The 19,797-nt window shown below is 44.9% G+C and overlaps 1 protein-coding gene across 1 annotated transcript in view; it reads left to right on the top strand.

Moving 5' to 3' along the window:
* dnah9 (dynein, axonemal, heavy chain 9) overlaps positions 1 to 19,797 on the top strand; it is a 141,668-nt gene that overhangs the window by 25,218 nt on the left and 96,653 nt on the right. Inside the window, exons 24-40 of the mRNA XM_029684902.2 lie at positions 340 to 617; positions 1,033 to 1,163; positions 1,372 to 1,498; positions 1,830 to 1,982; positions 2,368 to 2,493; positions 2,698 to 2,937; positions 3,165 to 3,325; positions 5,634 to 5,790; positions 8,713 to 8,817; positions 12,725 to 12,882; positions 13,014 to 13,152; positions 14,514 to 14,801; positions 17,462 to 17,672; positions 17,786 to 17,913; positions 17,988 to 18,096; positions 18,299 to 18,446; positions 18,678 to 18,852. Coding sequence (XP_029540762.2) covers positions 340 to 617; positions 1,033 to 1,163; positions 1,372 to 1,498; positions 1,830 to 1,982; positions 2,368 to 2,493; positions 2,698 to 2,937; positions 3,165 to 3,325; positions 5,634 to 5,790; positions 8,713 to 8,817; positions 12,725 to 12,882; positions 13,014 to 13,152; positions 14,514 to 14,801; positions 17,462 to 17,672; positions 17,786 to 17,913; positions 17,988 to 18,096; positions 18,299 to 18,446; positions 18,678 to 18,852 — 2,834 coding nt within the window. The remainder of the gene's footprint in view (positions 1 to 339; positions 618 to 1,032; positions 1,164 to 1,371; positions 1,499 to 1,829; positions 1,983 to 2,367; positions 2,494 to 2,697; positions 2,938 to 3,164; positions 3,326 to 5,633; positions 5,791 to 8,712; positions 8,818 to 12,724; positions 12,883 to 13,013; positions 13,153 to 14,513; positions 14,802 to 17,461; positions 17,673 to 17,785; positions 17,914 to 17,987; positions 18,097 to 18,298; positions 18,447 to 18,677; positions 18,853 to 19,797) is intronic.

Here is a 19,797-nt window from a genome sequence, read left to right as displayed (position 1 = left end):
GGTTTGGTTGATTGACTGACTGATTGGTTTGATTGATTGACTGACTGATTGTTTCGGGTTGATTGACTGACTGATTGGTTCGGGTTGATTGACTGACTGATTGGTTTGGTTGATTGACTGACTGATTGGTTCGGGTTGATTGACTGACTGATTGGTTCGGTTGATTGACTGACTGACTGTTTGGTTGATTGACTGACTGACTGATTGGTTTGGGTTGATTGACTGACTGATTGGTTTGGTTGATTGACTGACTTATTGGTTTGGTTGATTGACTGACTGATTGGTTTGGTTGATTGACTGACTTATTGGTTTGGTTGATTGACTGACTGATTGCTCCAGGTATGCAGTTCCAGTACGAGCCTCACCACCGTACCCAGGTGCCCTTGCTGCGCTCGGACGAGGACCTGATTGAAACCCTGGAGGACAATCAGGTCCAGCTGCAGAACCTCATGTCCTCCAAGTACATCGCCCACTTTCTGGAAGAGGTGTCACTGTGGCAACGGAAGTTATCAGTGGCGGACGGAGTGATATCCATCTGGTTCGAGGTGCAGCGTACCTGGACCCATCTGGAGAGCATCTTCATAGGCTCTGAGGACATCCGCTCACAGCTGCCCGAGGTCAGACACACACACACACACACACACACACATGCACACACATGCTCACACATGCTCAAAGACACACACACACACACACACACACACACACACACACACATGCACACACATGCTCAAAGACACACTCGCATGCACACATGCACTCCCATTTCACAAGTTTGTTTTTATCCTTCATAAGGGCTCTGCCTGTACCACTTTCATGCATGTTAATTCATAAATCGTTAGTTGTCTAAACACCAGTCTACTTTTGTAAATCAGAATTACACATTTCCTTAATTACCTTGATGGCGATGCTGTTCCTCTGGTTCCAGTGGGAGTCTTAAAGCCAGATGTTTGTAGTTAATATCTCTCTGTGTGATTGTCCTCTGGGAACTCCTATCCCCTGGCCGGGCTCCCACAATGCAACTCTCCCCAGGACTCCAAACGCTTTGAAGGGATTGATGCCGATTTCAAAGAGCTGGCGAACGCAGCCCATAAAACGCCCAACGTGGTGGAGGCCACCAATAAAGCAGGCCTGTTCAGCAAACTGGAGGACATTCAGAGCAGGTGGGGGAAGGAGAGGGAGTCTGTGGTGGTGTGATGGGATTTTCTGTCTCACGGTGCACTGAAATTTGTGTTCGAGCAAAGAGAATGATTGTGTTATCGATAGAAAAAGGCAACACATACAAATGTAAGAACTGACCCATGGATGTATTTATACACTTGCACATATTCACACAATTCACTGATAATGGGTGTGTGTAACCTTGTGTAGACTGTCTCTGTGTGAGAAGGCCTTGGCTGAGTATCTGGACACCAAGCGTCTGGCCTTCCCCAGATTCTACTTCATCTCCTCTGCTGACATGCTGGACATACTGTCCAATGGAACCAACCCACTCCAGGTAGGAACCTATACCCATTAGGTGTATCCACAAAGCCTCTCAGATTAGGCGTGCTTATTTAGGATCAGTTTAGCCTTTTAGATCATATTGAATACAATTATATTGACAGATTGAGACCTGATCCTAGATCAGTTTTTTGGCTCATACCTGTAGGACTCTGAGTCTCCACAAGGGAGCAGTGTTGGTCATAGTTTGCCAGAGTCTTTACACCTCATCCTGGGTATAAAAAGTGCTAAATTATTCTCTTCAATATTGAAGGATAGTTGAACAATGACTTTTGTTGAAACCTGTCAATAACGCGTGGTCCCTACTCTTCCCGCTCTGTCCCTAGGTCCAGAGACATCTATCCAAGCTGTTTGACAACACAGCCAAGATGCAGTTTGAGACTGACACGGAGGGGAACCCTACTAAGACAGCTCTGGGCATGTTCAGTAGGGAGGAGGAGTATGTCCCCTTTAATCAGCCCTGCGACTGCACCGGACAGGTAACACTATGATGGGGGACAGGGATTGAAAGATGTTATAGCATTTGTCAGATGTTCTCTGTCCAATCTGTGAAATCTCAAAGCCTGTAAATCACATGTATTAGTTCCCTATTAGACACCTTCGTTTGAATGAAAAGCCAGTTGTGTTTATTCATGTTGTCTGATGCCCCTCGGTTCTAAAATGACAAACACATTCATAGAATGGCTGTGTAGTATGTCATCATTATCTGTGTGGTTGCACTGTGTTCTATGTCATCATTATCTGTGTGGTTGCACTGTGTTCTATGTCATCATTATCTGTGTGGTTGCACTGTGTTCTATGTCATCATTATCTGTGTGGTTGCACTGTGTTCTATGTCATCATTATCTGTGTGGTTGTCTTCAGGTGGAGATGTGGTTGAATCGGGTTCTGGAAACCATGCGGTCAACAGTGCGTCATGAGATGACAGAGGCAGTGATGGCCTATGAGGACAAACCCAGAGAGCAGTGGCTGTTTGACTACCCCGCTCAGGTACATTAGAATTCGAAGGTGTGTTAGAGCAGGGCTGTCACAAAAGCCTGCACACCAAATAGCTCTCCAGGAGGAGGATTGACCGCTCCTGCCATGACCTGTGTCTTTTTATCGATCTGTGTAGTGCTCTCAGCTCTGTAACTCGAACCTCTGTCTTCCTCTGACCTTTGACCTCTAACTTCTAATGTGTATATCGCCCTCTAGGTGGCCCTGACGTGTACTCAGATCTGGTGGACGTCAGACGTGGGCATGGCCTTCTCCCGTCTGGAGGAGGGATATGAGAACGCCATGAAGGAATATAACAGGAAGCAGGTCGCCCAGCTCAACACACTAATCTCCATGCTGATTGGACAGCTGTCGCCGGGCGACCGCCAGAAGGTCATGACCATCTGCACCATAGACGTCCATGCGAGGGACGTGGTCGCTAAGATCATCGCTCAGAAGGTATCAGTTTCAGTTTGTTTTCAACCTTTTCTCAATTATGAAATTAACATAATGATAAAGGGTTTTTAAAAGTTTTGCAACTTTAACGAAGACAGAAAGTGTTTTGGATGTTTTTGTTTTACTCATCCCTGTTTTTCGTCTTCTTCCAATTCTCTCTCTCTCTCTCTCTCTCTCTCTCTCTCTCTCTCTCTCTCTCTCTCTCCATTCCCTCATTCCCCCATCGCCAGGTGGAGAACTCTCAGGCGTTCCTATGGTTGTCTCAGCTACGTCATCGCTGGGATGAGAAGGAGAGGCACTGCTTCGCCAACATCTGTGACGCCCAGTTCCTCTATTCATACGAGTACCTGGGAAACACACCACGACTTGTCATAACCCCTCTGACTGACAGGTACACTGACCAATAAAAACAATGTTTTCATCTCACTCACAGGTAAGTACTACTATGGTAGTTTACTTTTTTGATAGACAAGTTAGGGCGAGCCTAATCTCTCGTGAACAGATTCTGAGCGAAAACCAAATAATCTGTCAGGGCGTGATGGAATTGGTAGGATAACGAGCAGCAGTAGTTCTGGTGTTTGGATTTTCGTCACTGATTTATTGGATGTATCAGGATTGGGCGAAGGCAGTGCTTAAACTTTGACTGCTTTGCACATGTGGTGAAATTAGCCCTCAACTCGGCACATGGAATGGGGCGGGGGCGGTTGTGGGTCAAGTCGGCTGTGGGCAGGGTGGCTACTTTGATGAATCTAAAATATGTTTTGATTTTGTTTAACACTTTTTTGGTTACTACATGATTCCATACATGTTATTTCATAGTTTTGATGTCTTCACTATTATTCTACAATGTAGAAAATAGTCAAAATAAAAACTCTTGAATGAGTACAGTTGTGTCCAAACTTTTGACTGGGACTGTACATGTAAGAGATTAGCTAGCTAGCTAGTTAGCTGGCTAACATTATAGGTTTAGAGTCACGACTAACAATAAAAATAATTATTTTCTAATTGCTTTTTGGGTTCATCATTTTGGTAAATACTTTTTATGCATGCTTATCTTTATTTAACTAGGCAAGTCAGTTAAGAACAAATTCTTATTTTCAATGATGGCCTAGGAAGAGTGGGGGGGCAGAACAACAGATTTGTACCTTGTCAGCTCAGGGATTTGAACTTGCAACCTTTCAGTTACTAGTCCAATGCTCTAACCACTAGGCTACCTTGCCTAGTGCAAAGTCCAAAGAAGTATGCTCTCAATGCAGTTATGCAGTCGAATACACCTACAGTGGGATGCCAAACTTGTTTAGCATTATCTAGTCCAAATATGGCACGATTCCACTGTTTTTATCCATTAGCATCACTTTCAATGAGAAACTTTTATTTTGAAGGTGAACTGCAAATTCACTATTGTGGCTAATTGTTTTTTTAGGCAAGTCAGTTAAGAACAAATTCTTATTTACAATGATGGCCTACCAAAAGGCCTTCTGCGGGGACGGGGGCCTGGGATTGTTATTGTGGTTAGTTTCTCATATGTAGGAATAAGCGGGTACCAGGGCCAGAGGACTGACACATTGGCCAACATTCCGATAGAAATGTATTATGCAGAACGAACACGCCTCTCTGATTCTAAGGAATCATGTCAGTTCTATTCATGCCATTTCTATCTGCAACGTATTCTCTTGGATTAATAAAACGAATCATAAGGAACATGTTTTGTTGTTTAGCACCTTTCATACAAGCAATTGCAGCTTGAACCGGGTTCCTAAATTATTGTGGGAAATTATCACAGATAAGGTCTGAATATAAAAAGTGGATTTATGACCTGTTTCTGTAGTCCTCTGGCAAACTGTGCTGTAGCTGTGGAACTGACCATTAGCCCATTCCCTTTGAAGCCAGAACAAAGCACCACAAAGACAATGGTGTTTGAAGGCTGGATCACTGATCAGCGGCCATGTGCTCGTAGAGGCAGCATATGGCCAGAGACTGTGCTCTATCTCGTTATCTCTGCCTGTCAAACTTTTGACCACTGACCCTCTGTCATTCAGCCATACTGGAGTCAGGGAAAGTTTGATATAAAGTTGTCATTCACTCACAGATGGCTACTGGCCAACTTAAACAGTTTGATTTCAGGTTTCAGATGTGTTTGGATTTCAATCACATAATTCTGGAAGCTGTGTTTTTAAGGATTGTGATGGCATCCCCCTGGTAGAAAAACAATGATGTAATCATACATACACAATACTTCTCAGTTAAAGTGTTTCAGCCCCTTCTGAGAACTGTGTTTAGGCATTCCGAACAAGCAGGTTTGTAGCCACCCAGACAGTTGATTGTGAGATATATGGCCATATTTCCAAAATGACTATTAAAAACGTTGGCAACAGTCTCTGGATGACACAAATTGGATCGTTTGTCTTCCGGTAGCTTGCATATCTCTTTAACACACACTCTCTCTCTCTCACAATATATTGTCTATTTACCCTCTGCTTGCTGAAACGATTACCACATTGATTTCAGAGGCGAAACAACGCATTTATATTGATAATGAATTTCAGATTTGATCGTCTCCATCAGTCCTCCTCAACACCTTAGTGTGCTATTGAAACATGCAGATTGTTGTTGCATTTCAATGCCTGCTTGTTATTTGACTTGAGTTAATCAGCCTATGAAGTGAAGTTGTTATTACTAAGAATGTGTGTGTTTCCCAGGTGCTACATCACTCTTACCCAGTCCCTCCACCTGACTATGAGTGGTGCTCCAGCAGGCCCAGCAGGCACTGGCAAGACAGAGACCACCAAGGATCTGGGCCGAGCCCTTGGCATCATGGTCTATGTATTCAACTGCTCCGAGCAGATGGACTACAAGGTGGGCTCCCACTCCTTCTGCAGACAGGCTATGAATCATCTAAGTCAGGGTTGGGCAACTTTTGATGGGGGTGGGGGACACAACAAAACAACTCATCATGAGGGCCCGCAGTTGCTCACGAGTCTGCGTACCCACATCATACCTCCCACGTTGTGGGCAAAACATCTTAGTGGCCCCACTCTTGACAGCAGAGAACATTTAAAACACTTTTTTAGAATTCATTTCGTGCAATTCTACACATTTTGCCATAGGGTGGAGAGAAATGTTTGCAGATTTTAATACACTGCTCAAAAAAATAAAGGGAACACTAAAATAACACATCCTAGATCTGAATGAATGAAATATTCTTATTAAATACTTTTTTCTTTGCAAAGTTGAACACAAAAATGATCAATGGAAATCAAATTTATCAACCCATGGAGGTCTGGATTTGGAGTCACACTCAAAATTAAAGTGGAAAACCACACTACAGGCTGATCCAACTTTGATGTAATGTCCTTAAAACAAGTCAAAATGAGGCTCAGTAGTGTGTGTGGCCTCCACGTGCCTGTATGACCTCCCTACAACGCCTGGGCATGCTCCTGATGAGGTGGCGGATGGTCTCCTGAGGGATCTCCTCCCAGCCTTGGACTAAAGCATCCGCCAACTCCTGGACGGTCTGTGGTGCAACGTGGCGTTGGTGGATGGAGTGAGACATGATGTCCCAGATGTGCTCGATTGGATTCAGGTCTGGGGAACGGGTGGGCCAAACCAACAAACCCAATGCCTTCCTCTTGCAGGAACTGCTGACACACTCCAGCCACACGAGGTCTAGCATTGTCTTGCAATTAGGAGGAACCCAGGGCCAACCGCACCAGCATATGGTCTCACAAGGGGTCTGAGGATCTCATCTTGGTACCTAATGGCAGTCAGGCTACCTCTGGCGAGCACATGGAGGGCTGTGTGGCCCCCCAAAGAAATGCCACCCCGCACCATGACTGACCCACCGTCAAACCGGTCATGCTGGAGGATGTTGCAGGCAGCAGAACGTTCTCAACGGCGTCTCCAGACTCTGTAACGTCTGTCACGTGCTCAGTGTGAACCTGCTTTCATTTGTGAAGAGCACAGGGCGCCAGTGGCGAATTTGCCAATCTTGGTGTTCTCTGGCAAATGTCAAACGTCCTGCACGGTGTTGGGCTGTAAGCACAACCCCCACCTGTGGACATCGGGCCCTCATACCACCCTCATGGAGTCTGTTTCTGACCGTTTGAGCAGACACATGCACATTTGTGGCCTGCTGGAGGTCATTTTGCAGGGCTCTGGCAGTGCTCCTCCTTGCACAAAGGCGGAGGTAGCGGTCCTGCTGCTGGGTTGTTGCCCTCCTATGGCCTCCTTCACATCTCCTGGTGTACTGACCTGTCTCCTGGTAGTGCCTCCATGCTCTGGACACTACGCTGACAGACACAGCAAACCTTCTTGCCACAGCTCGCATTGATGTGCCATCCTGGATGAGCTGCACTACCTGAGCCACTTGTGTGTGTGTGACTCCGTCTCATGCTACCACTAGAGTGAAAGCACTGACAGCATTCAAAAGTGACCAAAACATCAGCCAGGAAGCATAGGAACTGAGAAGTGGTCTGTGATTACCACCTGCAGAACCACTCCTTTATTGGGGGTGTCTTGCTAATTGCCTATAATTTTCACCTGTTGTCTATTCCATTTGCACAACAGCAGGTAAAATGTATTGTCAATCAGTGTTGCTTCCTAAGTGGACAGTTTGATTTCACAGAAGTGTGATTGACTTGGAGTTACATTGTGTTGTTTAAGTGTTCCCTTTATTTTTTTGAGCAGCGTATATCTGAGTGAGACTAAATTACAAAATCAATGGGTGCCCCCCGGATAATTCGACCATGATAACAAGTTTGGATAGCTGGCCACTGAACTAATTTAGCAATCTAAAAAAAGTTAACTGACACGGTCTAATTGACTGACTATCAGTGACTGACATAACAAGAGTAAAACATCTGATGCACAACCAAATTTGTACCAACCAAATTGCACCTTGTGTAGTCTACTATTCTAATTCGCAACAGTAAATTGAGACCCAGACTGAGTTTTTTTGGGGGTGGGGGGGGCAGGGGTGGATGGGGGGTTAATCCGATGGCCTTCAAAAGGGGGGCGGGCCGCCAGTTACCCTGATCTAAGTCCTGCTTCTCCAACTCTACTCGGTGTGGATATCTGACACAGAGATGGAGGGGAGAGGAGGGTAAAGAGAGCTCCCTGTCGGTCTTCTCCTCTCTCTCCCTCTGTCCTTGAAGGAAGAACATAACAGTTCAACCTGATGGATGCATTTATTTTGCTGTTAAGTGGTGTCAGACACCCTTCTCAGTGTTCCTGCTTCAACACACACACACACACTGCATATAGAGTGGTCAATAGAGACGCAGGCACAATCTCTTCATACAGCTTGTTGCTGCCTGCCTAGACAGGAGAATTATTATTGCCCTTCTCACTCTACACACACACACACACACACACACACACACACCACACTGTGTCAGAGAGAAGCGCTAATATGCACCAGGAGATGCAGCGATGGTGTAAAGTCATACAACCAAGCGGCACACACAGTCAGGCTTGGTTAGTATCAGGGCTCTGCCCTATAATAGAGAGGAGAGACTTGGATCCTACCTCTCCCCTGTCTAGTGAATCTCAGGAGGCTGTTTCTGTGTCTGTGGAGAAAGCTGATGGTGTGAGTTGGCATTTAACCTTTTTCATATTGGAGTAGACAGACGGCAACAAAATGTCACCCGTTTAGGCAAGAAAGTTTAGGCCCTTGCTTTTGTGGTAAATCTCAAACGTCTGTTGTCATTCTTACTTTCAATTTGACTCTGTATAGAACACATCTCCCTCTCTCTTCTCTCTCTCTGACCCTTCCTGCAGTCGTGTGGCAACATCTATAAAGGCCTGGCCCAGACAGGAGCGTGGGGCTGCTTTGATGAATTTAACAGGATCTCTGTGGAGGTGCTGTCTGTGGTCGCTGTGCAGGTAAGCATGTCCCTGGGCTAATCATACGCTCCAAAGGTATTGGCACAGTGACCCTTTTTATTTAGTCTCTGTACTGTAAAGAAGAATATCATATGTTACTATTAAGCACTTCTATTGCAGATAGTCCTGAATGAATCGTGAATAAGGATGAGCGAGAAGGTTAGACGCAAAAATATCATACCCCCATCCAAAATGCTAACCTCCCCTTTTCTTGTAATTGTGAGAGGTTAGCATGTCTTGGGGGTATGATATTTGTGTGTCTGTAATTCCCACTCATTATTCACGATTCATTCAGGACTATCCATAATCATAGTAGCATCCACATGAATGTAGATGTGTTTAGAAACATTTTACTCTTCCTTAAAAGTGACTCCTAAATTACACAATACATTATTTACCATTCATTTCTATTGGGCACAATACTTTTGGAACTCACTGTATACAGTACTAATAAGCAATGATTGCATTGAGTTAGCACAGTACCCATTCATATTTTGTCATCATTGTAATGTGTATTGTTGCAAAACTCATAACTAGCCTACGGATATTGTTGTACTCACTTTGTCTAGGTGTCCTAGGCCTAGTTACATGACCTGTAACCTAAATGAATGTATGCATTTATCTGACAAATCATCATTTGAGGACGTGATGGATACATGCTTCCAGGGAGACAGCAATCTCACCTAGGTGGAGAAAAAACCCCTCTTAAAACCAAAAAAAACCCCAGTAGCATCACTGCAAACTGGGAAACTCACCGACGATCACCTTAATTGGTAGCACCTGATGTGCTTATCAACCAGACTCAGCATTTGGACAAGGTTGCTGCTGCCCCCTGGGGGATGGAGTATGAAAGTGTATCCCAGATAGTGTGTTTGTCTATGTCCTAACACTTACCTTAACCCATATCATAACATTATGTGCAGTAGATGATGTGGATAGGGTTTCATCATCAGACCGGTAGTATAGCACAGCACAGCCAGTTTCTCTGCCCTCTCCCCGGCAGCTAGCTATGAAAGGAAACATTCTCAATAAGTCAGTGAGAGAGAGAACTTTGAAATTGTAAAGTGGCAGAACGGAGCAATAGCTGGGCGTTAGCAGGCGTATTGAATAATAAATCAAGCTTTGCTTGGAAAGGATGAAAGGAAGAAGACCTTGGATAAGACCGGGCAGAAAACAATCAAATGGTTCTGAAGGGCACTCTCCTACCCGCTCCAGTACCCTCTGTCACGCTCGTGAAAAAGGTCGGACCAAGGCGCAGCGTGTGTCAGGTTCCACATATTTTATTCGGGTGAAACTTCTACACCAAAAAAAACCCACGCACCACCACATAAGTGGTGCAACTTGCACACACAAACAATATCCCACAAAGCAGGTGGGGGAAAAGGGCTTCCTAAATATGATCCCCAATTAGAGGCAACGATTACCAGCTGCCTCTAATTGGGAACCATACAAAACCAGCAACATAGAAATACACATTCTAGAACACCCCCCTAGTCATACCCTGACCTAAACCACTATAGAGAATCCAAGGGGTCTCAATGGTCAGGGCGTGACACTCTTCTCCTTCCTCTGCGCTTCACCCAGGTTGTGTTCATAACAGCACGCTACAGAAAACATTTTAAACTGTTTTTCAACGGAACAACAAAATTAGCGTTTCTCATTGGACAAGTCCTGGTAGTGCCTCCCACCCTCTTTCTCAGTCTGTTTTTCTTCTGTTCTTTGCCTAATGAATACGACCCACCCGTCTTCTCCATAAGCGAATGTCAGAGGAAGGTGTACGATAATCCATTCTGTTTAAGGGGAGAGCAGGCGCCATAACGTAGCTGCAGTTTGTGAGTGCGTTCGCAGGTGGCAGGATCAATTCTCCATTAGGTAAAGGGCAGGGAAACAGAAGGCAGCACAGACACAGCTGAATGGAGACAAATTAGCTAAATTCAGCCCCTCTCTTATCCTCAACACAACTGTCTGTTGGTGAAATTGTCTGCAAAATACCAGACTGGATGATGAATAATGACTAATGGGTGTATAATTATGAGAGTGCTGTTTCATATACACAGAGTAAACACATCATTTTCTAAACTAATCTATTTTACCACACCCTGTACAGTCGAGATCTTGGGTTCAGCCAAGGACACGGAAAAGTTAATCTCATTCTTACTGTACACATCCTAGACACACACACACATAGATGTAGGATATGTGAAATGATGAGGATGAACTAGTGTTGCCGTTTCATCATTCAGGTAAAAGCTAGCTTATAGCTTATAGCAAATATCATTGCCTTGGCTATTTTTTAGAGTGTGAATACCGTTCCATTTTGTGTTTGTTGGTGATTGAATGCGAGTGGTAGTATCTTACAAGATCACCTACCTATGGGGACATCCGCAGAACCCTTTTGGAACCATTTTTTCTAAACTCAGCAAAAAAAGAAACATCCTCTTACTGTCAACTGCGTTTATTTTCAGCAAATAAATAAATATTTGTATGAACAACAACTGAAACATAAACTGAACAAGCTCCACAGACATGTGACTAACAGAAATTAAATAATGTGTCCCTGAACAAAGGGGGGGGGGATCAAAATCAAAAGTGGTGTGGCCACCAGCTGCATTAAGAGCTGCAGTGCATCTCCTCATGGACTGCACCAGATTTGCCAGTCCTTGCTGTGAGATTTTATCCCACTCTTCCACCAAGGCACCTGCGAGTTCCCAGAGATTTCTGGGGGGAATGGCCCTAGCCCTCACCCTCCGATCCAATAGGTCACAGACATGCTCAATGGGATTGAGATCCAGTCTTCGCTGCCCTTGGCAGAACACTGACATTCCTGTCTTGCAGGAAATCATGCACAGAACGAGCAGTATGGCTGGTGGCATTGTCATGCTGCAGGATCATGTCAGGATGAGCCTGCAGGAAGGGTACCACATGTGGGAGAAGGATGTCTTCCCTGTAACGCACAGCATTGAGATTGCCTGCAATGACAACAAACTCAGTCCGATGATGCTGTGACACACCTCCACCTCCGAATCGATCCCGCTCCAGAGTACAGGCCTCGTTGTAACGGTCATTCCTTCGACGATGAACGCGAATCAGATGATCACCCCTGGTGAGACAAAACCGTGACTCGTCAGTGAAGAGCACTATTTGCCAGTCCTGTCTGGTTCAGTGACGGTGGGTTTGTGCCCATAGGCGACGTTGTTTCCAGTGATGTCTGGTGAGGACCTGCCTTACAACAGGCCTACAGGCCCTCAGTCTAGCCTCTCTCAGCCTATTGCGGACAGTCTGATCAATGATGGAGGGATTGTGCGTTCCTGGTGTAACTCGCGCAGTTGCTGTTGTCATCCTGTACCTGTCCCGTAGGTGTGATATTTGTTTGTACCGATCCTGTGCAGGTGTTGTTACACGTGGTCTGCCACTGCGAGGACGATCAGCTGTCCGTCCTGTCTCCCTGTAGCGCTGTCTTAGGCATCTCACAGTATGGACATTGCAATTTATTGCCCTGGCTACATCTGTAGTCCTCATGCCTCCTTGCAGCATGCCTAAGGCACGTTCACGCAGATGAGCAGGGTCCCCAGGCATCTTTCTTTTTGTGTTTTTCAGAGTCAGCAGAAAGGCCTCTTTAGTGTCCTAAGTTTTCATAACTCTGACCTTAATTGCCTACCATCTGTAAGCTGTTAGTGTTTTAATGACCGTTCCACAGGTGCATGTTCATTAATTGTTTATGGTTCATTGAACAAGCATGGGATACAGTGTTTAAACCCTTTACAATGTGAAGTTATTTGGATGTTTATGAATTATCTTTGAAAGACAGGGTCCTGAAAAAGGGACGTTTCTTTTTTTGCTGAGTTTAGTCCCTGACTGTCTTATATCTCTATATATCTATGTATATCTATATATCTGTCCTGTCCAGGTGAAGAGCATCCAGGACGCCATCCGAGATAAGAAGCAGAGGTTTAACTTCATGGGCGAGGAGGTGAATCTTTTCCCCTCTGTAGGTATCTTCATCACCATGAACCCAGGCTACGCTGGCAGGACAGAACTACCTGAGAATCTCAAGGCCCTGTTTAGGTAACACACGGAACAAAAACAGGATTGACTAGAAGCCACATGACTGTGTCAGCCCTCTGAACTAAATCTTACTCTCTATTTCTCCCTCCTTCCTTCTCTCTTTCCCTCTCTACCTCCCTCCCTCTCTGTAGGCCTTGTGCCATGGTAGTACCAGACTTTGAATTGATCTGTGAGATCATGTTGGTGGCTGAAGGTTTCCTCGATGCCAGAGTCCTGGCAAGGAAGTTCATCACCCTCTACACACTCTGCAAAGAGCTGCTTTCCAAACAGGTACAGTATGCTTCAGATCCCTGATCTTATGCACTAGCTCCATTATAGCCTGGTCCCTTGTCTGTTTGTGCTGGCTTGGCAACTCACATGGTCATTGTGGCAAGACAATGACCATACAGTAGGATTTGGCAAGACAGCACAAACAGATCTGGGACTAGGTTAGGCTAGCTCCATTATGTCCATATTGGTTATTACACAAAAATGGCTCGATATAGAGAAGAACTGAGTCATGACCGCAGTAAAATTCCATGTGACTGCTGAGTCATGGTAATCTCCTGTTATGCACTCTGGACATGCATTAGTAGTACGATCATCAGATAACTAATGGCCTGGTACTCAGGGCTCTATTTAAGCAATAAGGCATGGGGGTGTGTGGTATATGGCCAATATAAGACGGCTAAAGGATGTCATTTTGCATGACGCAACGGGGAGTGCCTGGATACAGCCCTTAGCTATGGCATATTAGTCATATACCACAAACCCCCAAGGTGCCTTATTGCTATTTTAAACTGGTTATCAATGTAATTGGAGCAGCACAAATACATGTTTTGTCATACCCGTGGTATACGGCTGTCAGCCAATCAGCATTCAGGGCTCGAACCACCCAGTTTATAATATGAAATAACTTGCTTTGTGCAAACTTGTGTGTAAAAAGATATATGTATAGATTAACGTGTTAGAATATCTTGTTTGGGCCTCCCGAGAGGCGCAGTGGTCTAAGGCATCACTACAGACCCTGGTTCGTTCCCAGGCTGGTCCGTGACTGGGAGACCCATGAGGTGATGCACAATTGGCCCAACGTCGTTTCGGGTTAGGGGACAGTCTGGCCGGCCTGGACGTCCTTGTTCCATTGCGCTCTAGCGACTCCTTGTGGCGGGCTGGGTGCATGCACACTGTTTGGTGTTTCCTCCGACACATTGGTGCAGCTGGCTTCTGGGTTAAGCTAGCAGTGTGTCAAGAAGCAGTGCGGCTTGGCAGGGTCGTGTTTCGGAGGATTCATGGCTCTCGACCTTCACCTCTCCTGAGTCCGTACGAAAGTTGCAGCAATGGGACAAGATTGTAACTACCAATATCACGAAAAAGGGGTAAAAAATATGTTTAAAATATGTTTGACCATTTGTCCTTGTCTTACTTTCAAAATATGTTCAGCTGAAACCAGAAAAAAGGACACAATCATGTTTGGCATTTCAAAACAACAAAGACTATGCTTTGTCTGTCTAGTAAACAAGCACTTTCGGAGACTTTTGGTACATCCATTTCTATCCATTCCATTTCTATCCCTTCCATTACACATCTTTGTCATTCTTGGAAAAGGAAAATGTGCCTTAAATATTAATGTTCCGTCTCTCCCTGGTCTCCAGGACCACTATGACTGGGGGTTGAGGGCCATCAAGTCTGTCCTGGTGGTGGCTGGCTCCCTGAAGCGGGGTGACCCAGATCGGCCTGAGGACCAGGTCCTCATGCGGGCTCTGAGAGACTTCAACATCCCTAAGATCGTGACAGATGACATGCCAGTGTTCATGGGGCTTATCGGAGACCTGTTCCCTGCTCTGGACGTCCCCAGGAAGAGAGACCCGGAGTTTGAGAAGCATGTCAAGCAGTCTGTGCTGGACCTCAAATTACAGGCTGAGGATAACTTTGTACTGAAGGTGAGTTGTAATCACTGGTTGACCAGGGTGGGCTGTTTCAGCCTTTAGAGAGTGTTGGTTAAAAGTTATGTTTTCATGTTGATGAATGACTTAATGAATGAAACAATTCATATATAACAAGTGACCCAGGCCTAGAATCATCCAAAAATACATGAAAAGACACCGTTTTTTGACGGTAGATGATACTGTAATGTCCCTGACCTTCAATAACACTGCCAGGGAAAAGAAACCACACTTCAATCTTGGTAATTAACAATAAAACAACAAATTCAGCTTTTGCGTTCCTCTGCTACTAGTTCCCTTTTCTCCAAAAGCCATGTACCTGGTGTTGCACTGTACTGTATCAGTGGTAAGTACACATTAGTGTCAGAGCAGTCTGGGTTGTGGATGAATCGGCCAAATATACCCAACCCAAACCCTCCGGTTATACTGTAATAACGTCCCAGGTGGAAAGGTCCACCGTCCTTATTCTAGCCATTATGCTGCGTTCACACACACACACACACACGCACACACATACAATGTCAGAGACAGAGGAAAGCGGGGCCAGGGGAAATGAGTGCAATCTGCAGCAGGTCAAAGCGGTATGGTAGCAACGTAATGACACTCCATCACGCCGCTGTACCGCAAGAGCAGCTCTTAACCCTGCCACTGTCACAGACACCACACATGGATATAAACAGGGAGGGAACAGGCTGATGAGACAACGGCAGGTCAATAATGATCCATTTGTATCGTCTGAACCTTATACTCTCCGTCTCTGTCGGACACCCTATTCCCCGAAGCCATGTTAAACTATATTATAGTGCACGACTTTTGGCCACATTCTGTTGGTCAGTAAGATTAGAGGGAAAGGAGGAAGTCCAGAGGGGAATGGGTTTATTTGACTTTAGTGTTAGCCTCTCATAATGTTAGCCTGTTGTAGTGTTAGCCTCTCATAATGTTAGCCTGTTGTAGTGTTAGCCTGTCATAATGTTAGCCTGTTGTAGTGTTAGCCTCTCATAATGTTAGCCTGTTGTAGTGTTAGCCTGTCATAATGTTAGCCTGTTGTAGTGTTAGCCTCTCATAATGTTAGCCTGTCGTAGTGTTAGCCTGTCATAATGTTAGCCTGATGTAGTGTTAGCCTCTCATAATGTTAGCCTGTTGTAGTGTTAGCCTGTTGTAGTGTTAGGCTCTCATAATGTTAGCCTGTTGTAGTGTTAGCCTGTCATAATGTTAGCCTGTTGTAGTGTTAGCGTGTCGTAGTGTTAGGCTCTCATAATGTTAGCCTGTTGTAGTGTTAGCCTCTCATAATGTTAGCCTGTTGTAGTGTTAGGCTCTCATAATGTTAGCCTGTTGTAGTGTTAGCCTCTCATAATGTTAGCCTGTTGTAGTGTTAGCCTCTCATAATGTTAGCCTGTTGTGGTGTTAGCCTCTCATAATGTTAGCCTGTTGTAGTGTTAGCGTGTCGTAGTGTTAGGCTCTCATAATGTTAGCCTGTTGTAGTGTTAGCCTCTCATAATGTTAGCCTGTTGTAGTGTTAGGCTCTCATAATGTTAGCCTGTTGTAGTGTTAGCCTCTCATAATGTTAGCCTGTTGTAGTGTTAGCCTCTCATAATGTTAGCCTGTTGTGGTGTTAGCCTCTCATAATGTTAGCCTGTTGTAGTGTTAGGCTCTCGTAATGTTAGCCTGTTGTAGTGTTAGCCTCTCATAATGTTAGCCTGTTGTAGTGTTAGCCTCTCATCATTTTTGCCTGTTGTAGTGTTAGCCTGTTGTAGTGTTAGCCTCTCATAATGTTAGCCTGTTGTAGTGTTAGCCTCTCATAATGTTAGCCTGTTGTGGTGTTAGCCTCTCATAATGTTAGCCTGTTGTAGTGTTAGCCTCTCATAATTTTTGCCTGTTGTAGTGTTAGCCTCTCATAATTTTTGCCTGTTGTAGTGTTAGCCTCTCATAATATTAGCCTGTTGTAGTGTTAGCCTCTCATAATGTTAGCCTGTTGTGGTGTTAGCCTCTCATAATGTTAGCCTGTTGTAGTGTTAGCCTCTCACAATGTTAGCCTGTTGTACTGTTAGCCTCTCATAATGTTAGCCTGTTGTAGTGTTAGCCGCTTGTAGCGCTAGCATTAGCACCTGTCAGCTGTCCACATCTCAAATCTAATATCAATGTGGGTCTTTCGGATGCTAACACTATGGCGAGGGTGAATAGCTTGAGTCAATTGCATTGATTGAGAATGCCATCAGTGAGTTTCACTGTGAAAGGAAATATGATTTTCTCTCGCACTCTCACTCTCTCTCGTTTTCTTACCATTACAGAGACTTTGATATTTGCCACAATGTACTTTAATCTGTTATTTTCTCATGTTCCTGTCACATCCACAATTCAAGTTGTTAATATTTTGTGCATCAAAGTGTTGCTGATATTAATGAGGTGAATTTGATACTTTACATAACACAGATGAGGCCGTTTTAGAGGTAGCATAATTTGTTCTTTCCACACTGTTTGCTGTTTGCTTTATGCAGTAAATACTGCTCTTTCACAGAGCTGTAACGTGAGTGACACACTGTATGGTACTGATCTACTCTGCTGCATTGCAGTGTACCATACCATTCTGTATAGCAATACCATACTATTTGTCTCTCCCTTTCTCTCCCTGGCTCTCGCTCTCTCCTTCCTTCCCCCAGGTGGTACAGTTGGAAGAGTTGCTGGCGGTGCGCCACTCTGTGTTTGTGGTGGGTAATGCAGGCACAGGGAAGAGCCAGGTGATGAGGTCTCTCCAACGGACTTACCAGAACATGAAGCGGAGGCCCGTGTGGGCGGACCTCAACCCCAAAGCTGTGACCAATGATGAGCTGTTTGGCATCATCAACCCTGCAACCAGGGAGTGGAGGGATGGTGAGGGGAGGGCATGATGATGACGGTCGTGATGGTGATGGTGATGATGATTGTCATGATGGTGATGATGATATGACCAACATATAGACCTTTGATACATGTCTGTTTTCCAGGTCTGTTCTCTAACATCATGCGTGAGCTGGCTAACCTCAGCCACACTGGGCCTAAATGGATCGTACTGGATGGAGACATAGACCCCATGTGGATTGAGTCTCTCAACACTGTCATGGACGACAACAAGGTGTGTGTCTGTCTTCCTGTCTGTGTTTCTCTGTCCGTCTGTGTAATAACTCTCTGTACCTTTCCCTGCATTAGGTGTTAACCCTGGCGAGTAATGAACGTATCCCTCTCAACCCGACCATGAGGTTGGTGTTTGAGATCAGCCACCTCCGGACTGCTACTCCTGCTACTGTATCTAGAGCTGGTATGCTAGTCATTCGCCTCCTCCATTACCTCTCCTCCTCATCTCCTTATCCTATCCCTGTCCCCCTGCTCTCCTCTTCTTTTGTTGTTATCCTAGACCACATATTTCACAGTTAGATCACATTTGACATGTATTTGTACATACTGTGTAGTTACCTGTTTACATGTGACTACAGAGTAATAAGCTCTGCTTGTCCCTCCAGGCATTCTGTATATCAACCCAGCAGATCTGGGCTGGAACCCACCTGTATCCAGCTGGATTGACAGGAGGGAGGTCCAATCGGAGAAGGCCAACCTGACAATCCTGTTTGACAAGTACCTCCCCTCATGTCTAGACACCCTCAGGTCCAGGTAACACATCAGCTGTCAGTATGGAATGGTTCATAGTGATCTAGATGGTTCCTCTGGACTGAGGGGAGAGAGACTGTAGACATGGAAGAGGGTGAGAGGGAGTAAGAAAGGTTAGAGAGAGAGAAGACAGAGAGGGCGAGTGACAGAGAACAATAGGCCTAAATAGTGTAAGACATAAAACAAATATATATACTGTATATTTACCCCTATGTCTGTAATGTGTGTGGTCAGGTTTAAGAAGATCATCCCAGTCCCGGAGCAGAGTATGGTCCAGATGCTGTGCCATCTGTTGGAGTGTCTGTTAACCCCAGAACACACCCCTCCAGACTGCCCTAAGGAACTCTACGAACTCTACTTTGTCTTCGGTGCTGTCTGGGCCTTCGGAGGTGCCATGTTCCAGGACCAGGTAGGATGGTTGAATGATTCCTATGATTGTGGTTGGTCCTCTGTAGCTCAGTGGGGCTTGCAACACCAGGATAGTGGGTTAGATTCCTAGGACCACCCGTACTTAAAATGTAAGTTGCTTTGGATAAAAGTGTCTCCTAAATGGCATATATTATTATGAAGTATTTTTGTGAGACACATTCCTACGTAGTGGATAAGTGCTTTCCCTCAGAGTCAAAGAATAAAATAGATTGCTTCAGAAAAAGTGATATACTTTTATCACGGTGCAAACGCTTTAGTAAATCGTCATCTAATTCGCTCTCCAACTCCCCTCAAAGCTTCAGATGATGAGAATTGCTTCACATATATTTCAGTAAAGTATGGTGGCTTTCAATGCGAGGACTCCGTACTGTATTGCAGCTTCATCTTCAAAACTAAGTGTATTCCACTCACAGTCCTAAACACTATAGCCGGCTGAATTTTTAACCAGAGGCGAACAAAGTGACGAGCGGTTGCTAAGCAACTCAGACAGCTCCGTACAGTAACCATGTCCATCTACGTTATGGGATAAAACAGTCTCTCCTAGCATACCAATGTACTCCACTATATTTCCTTATCTACACTGCATTTATATGCTAAGTGGGTTTATTGACTGTAGAGCAGGGCCTGAACACAGTAGACAGCCTGGAGAGAGGGAAAGGAGAGAGGAGAGAGAGGAAATAACAGCTCAGGGATTTTTTTTTTTTACTGATGGGTACCCACTGGCCACAGACGTCATTTCAACATCAAGTTCAACATCAACTCAACATTAAGGTTGAGTTGTTAACTTATGTGAATTCAACGGGAAATCAACAAAAATGTCCCCAAGTCATTGGATTTAGGTTCAAATTTATATTGATGTCTTTTTTGAAAATCCAATCGCTTTTCCACGTTGAATCATCGTCATCACATTGACTTTTCTTGTTGA

The sequence above is a fragment of the Oncorhynchus nerka genome, linkage group LG16 (genome assembly GCF_034236695.1).
Source record: "Oncorhynchus nerka isolate Pitt River linkage group LG16, Oner_Uvic_2.0, whole genome shotgun sequence".
Lineage (NCBI taxonomy): Eukaryota > Metazoa > Chordata > Actinopteri > Salmoniformes > Salmonidae > Oncorhynchus > Oncorhynchus nerka.
Note: the sequence above shows the minus strand (reverse complement) of the source record. Positions and strands in the feature narration are given on the sequence as shown.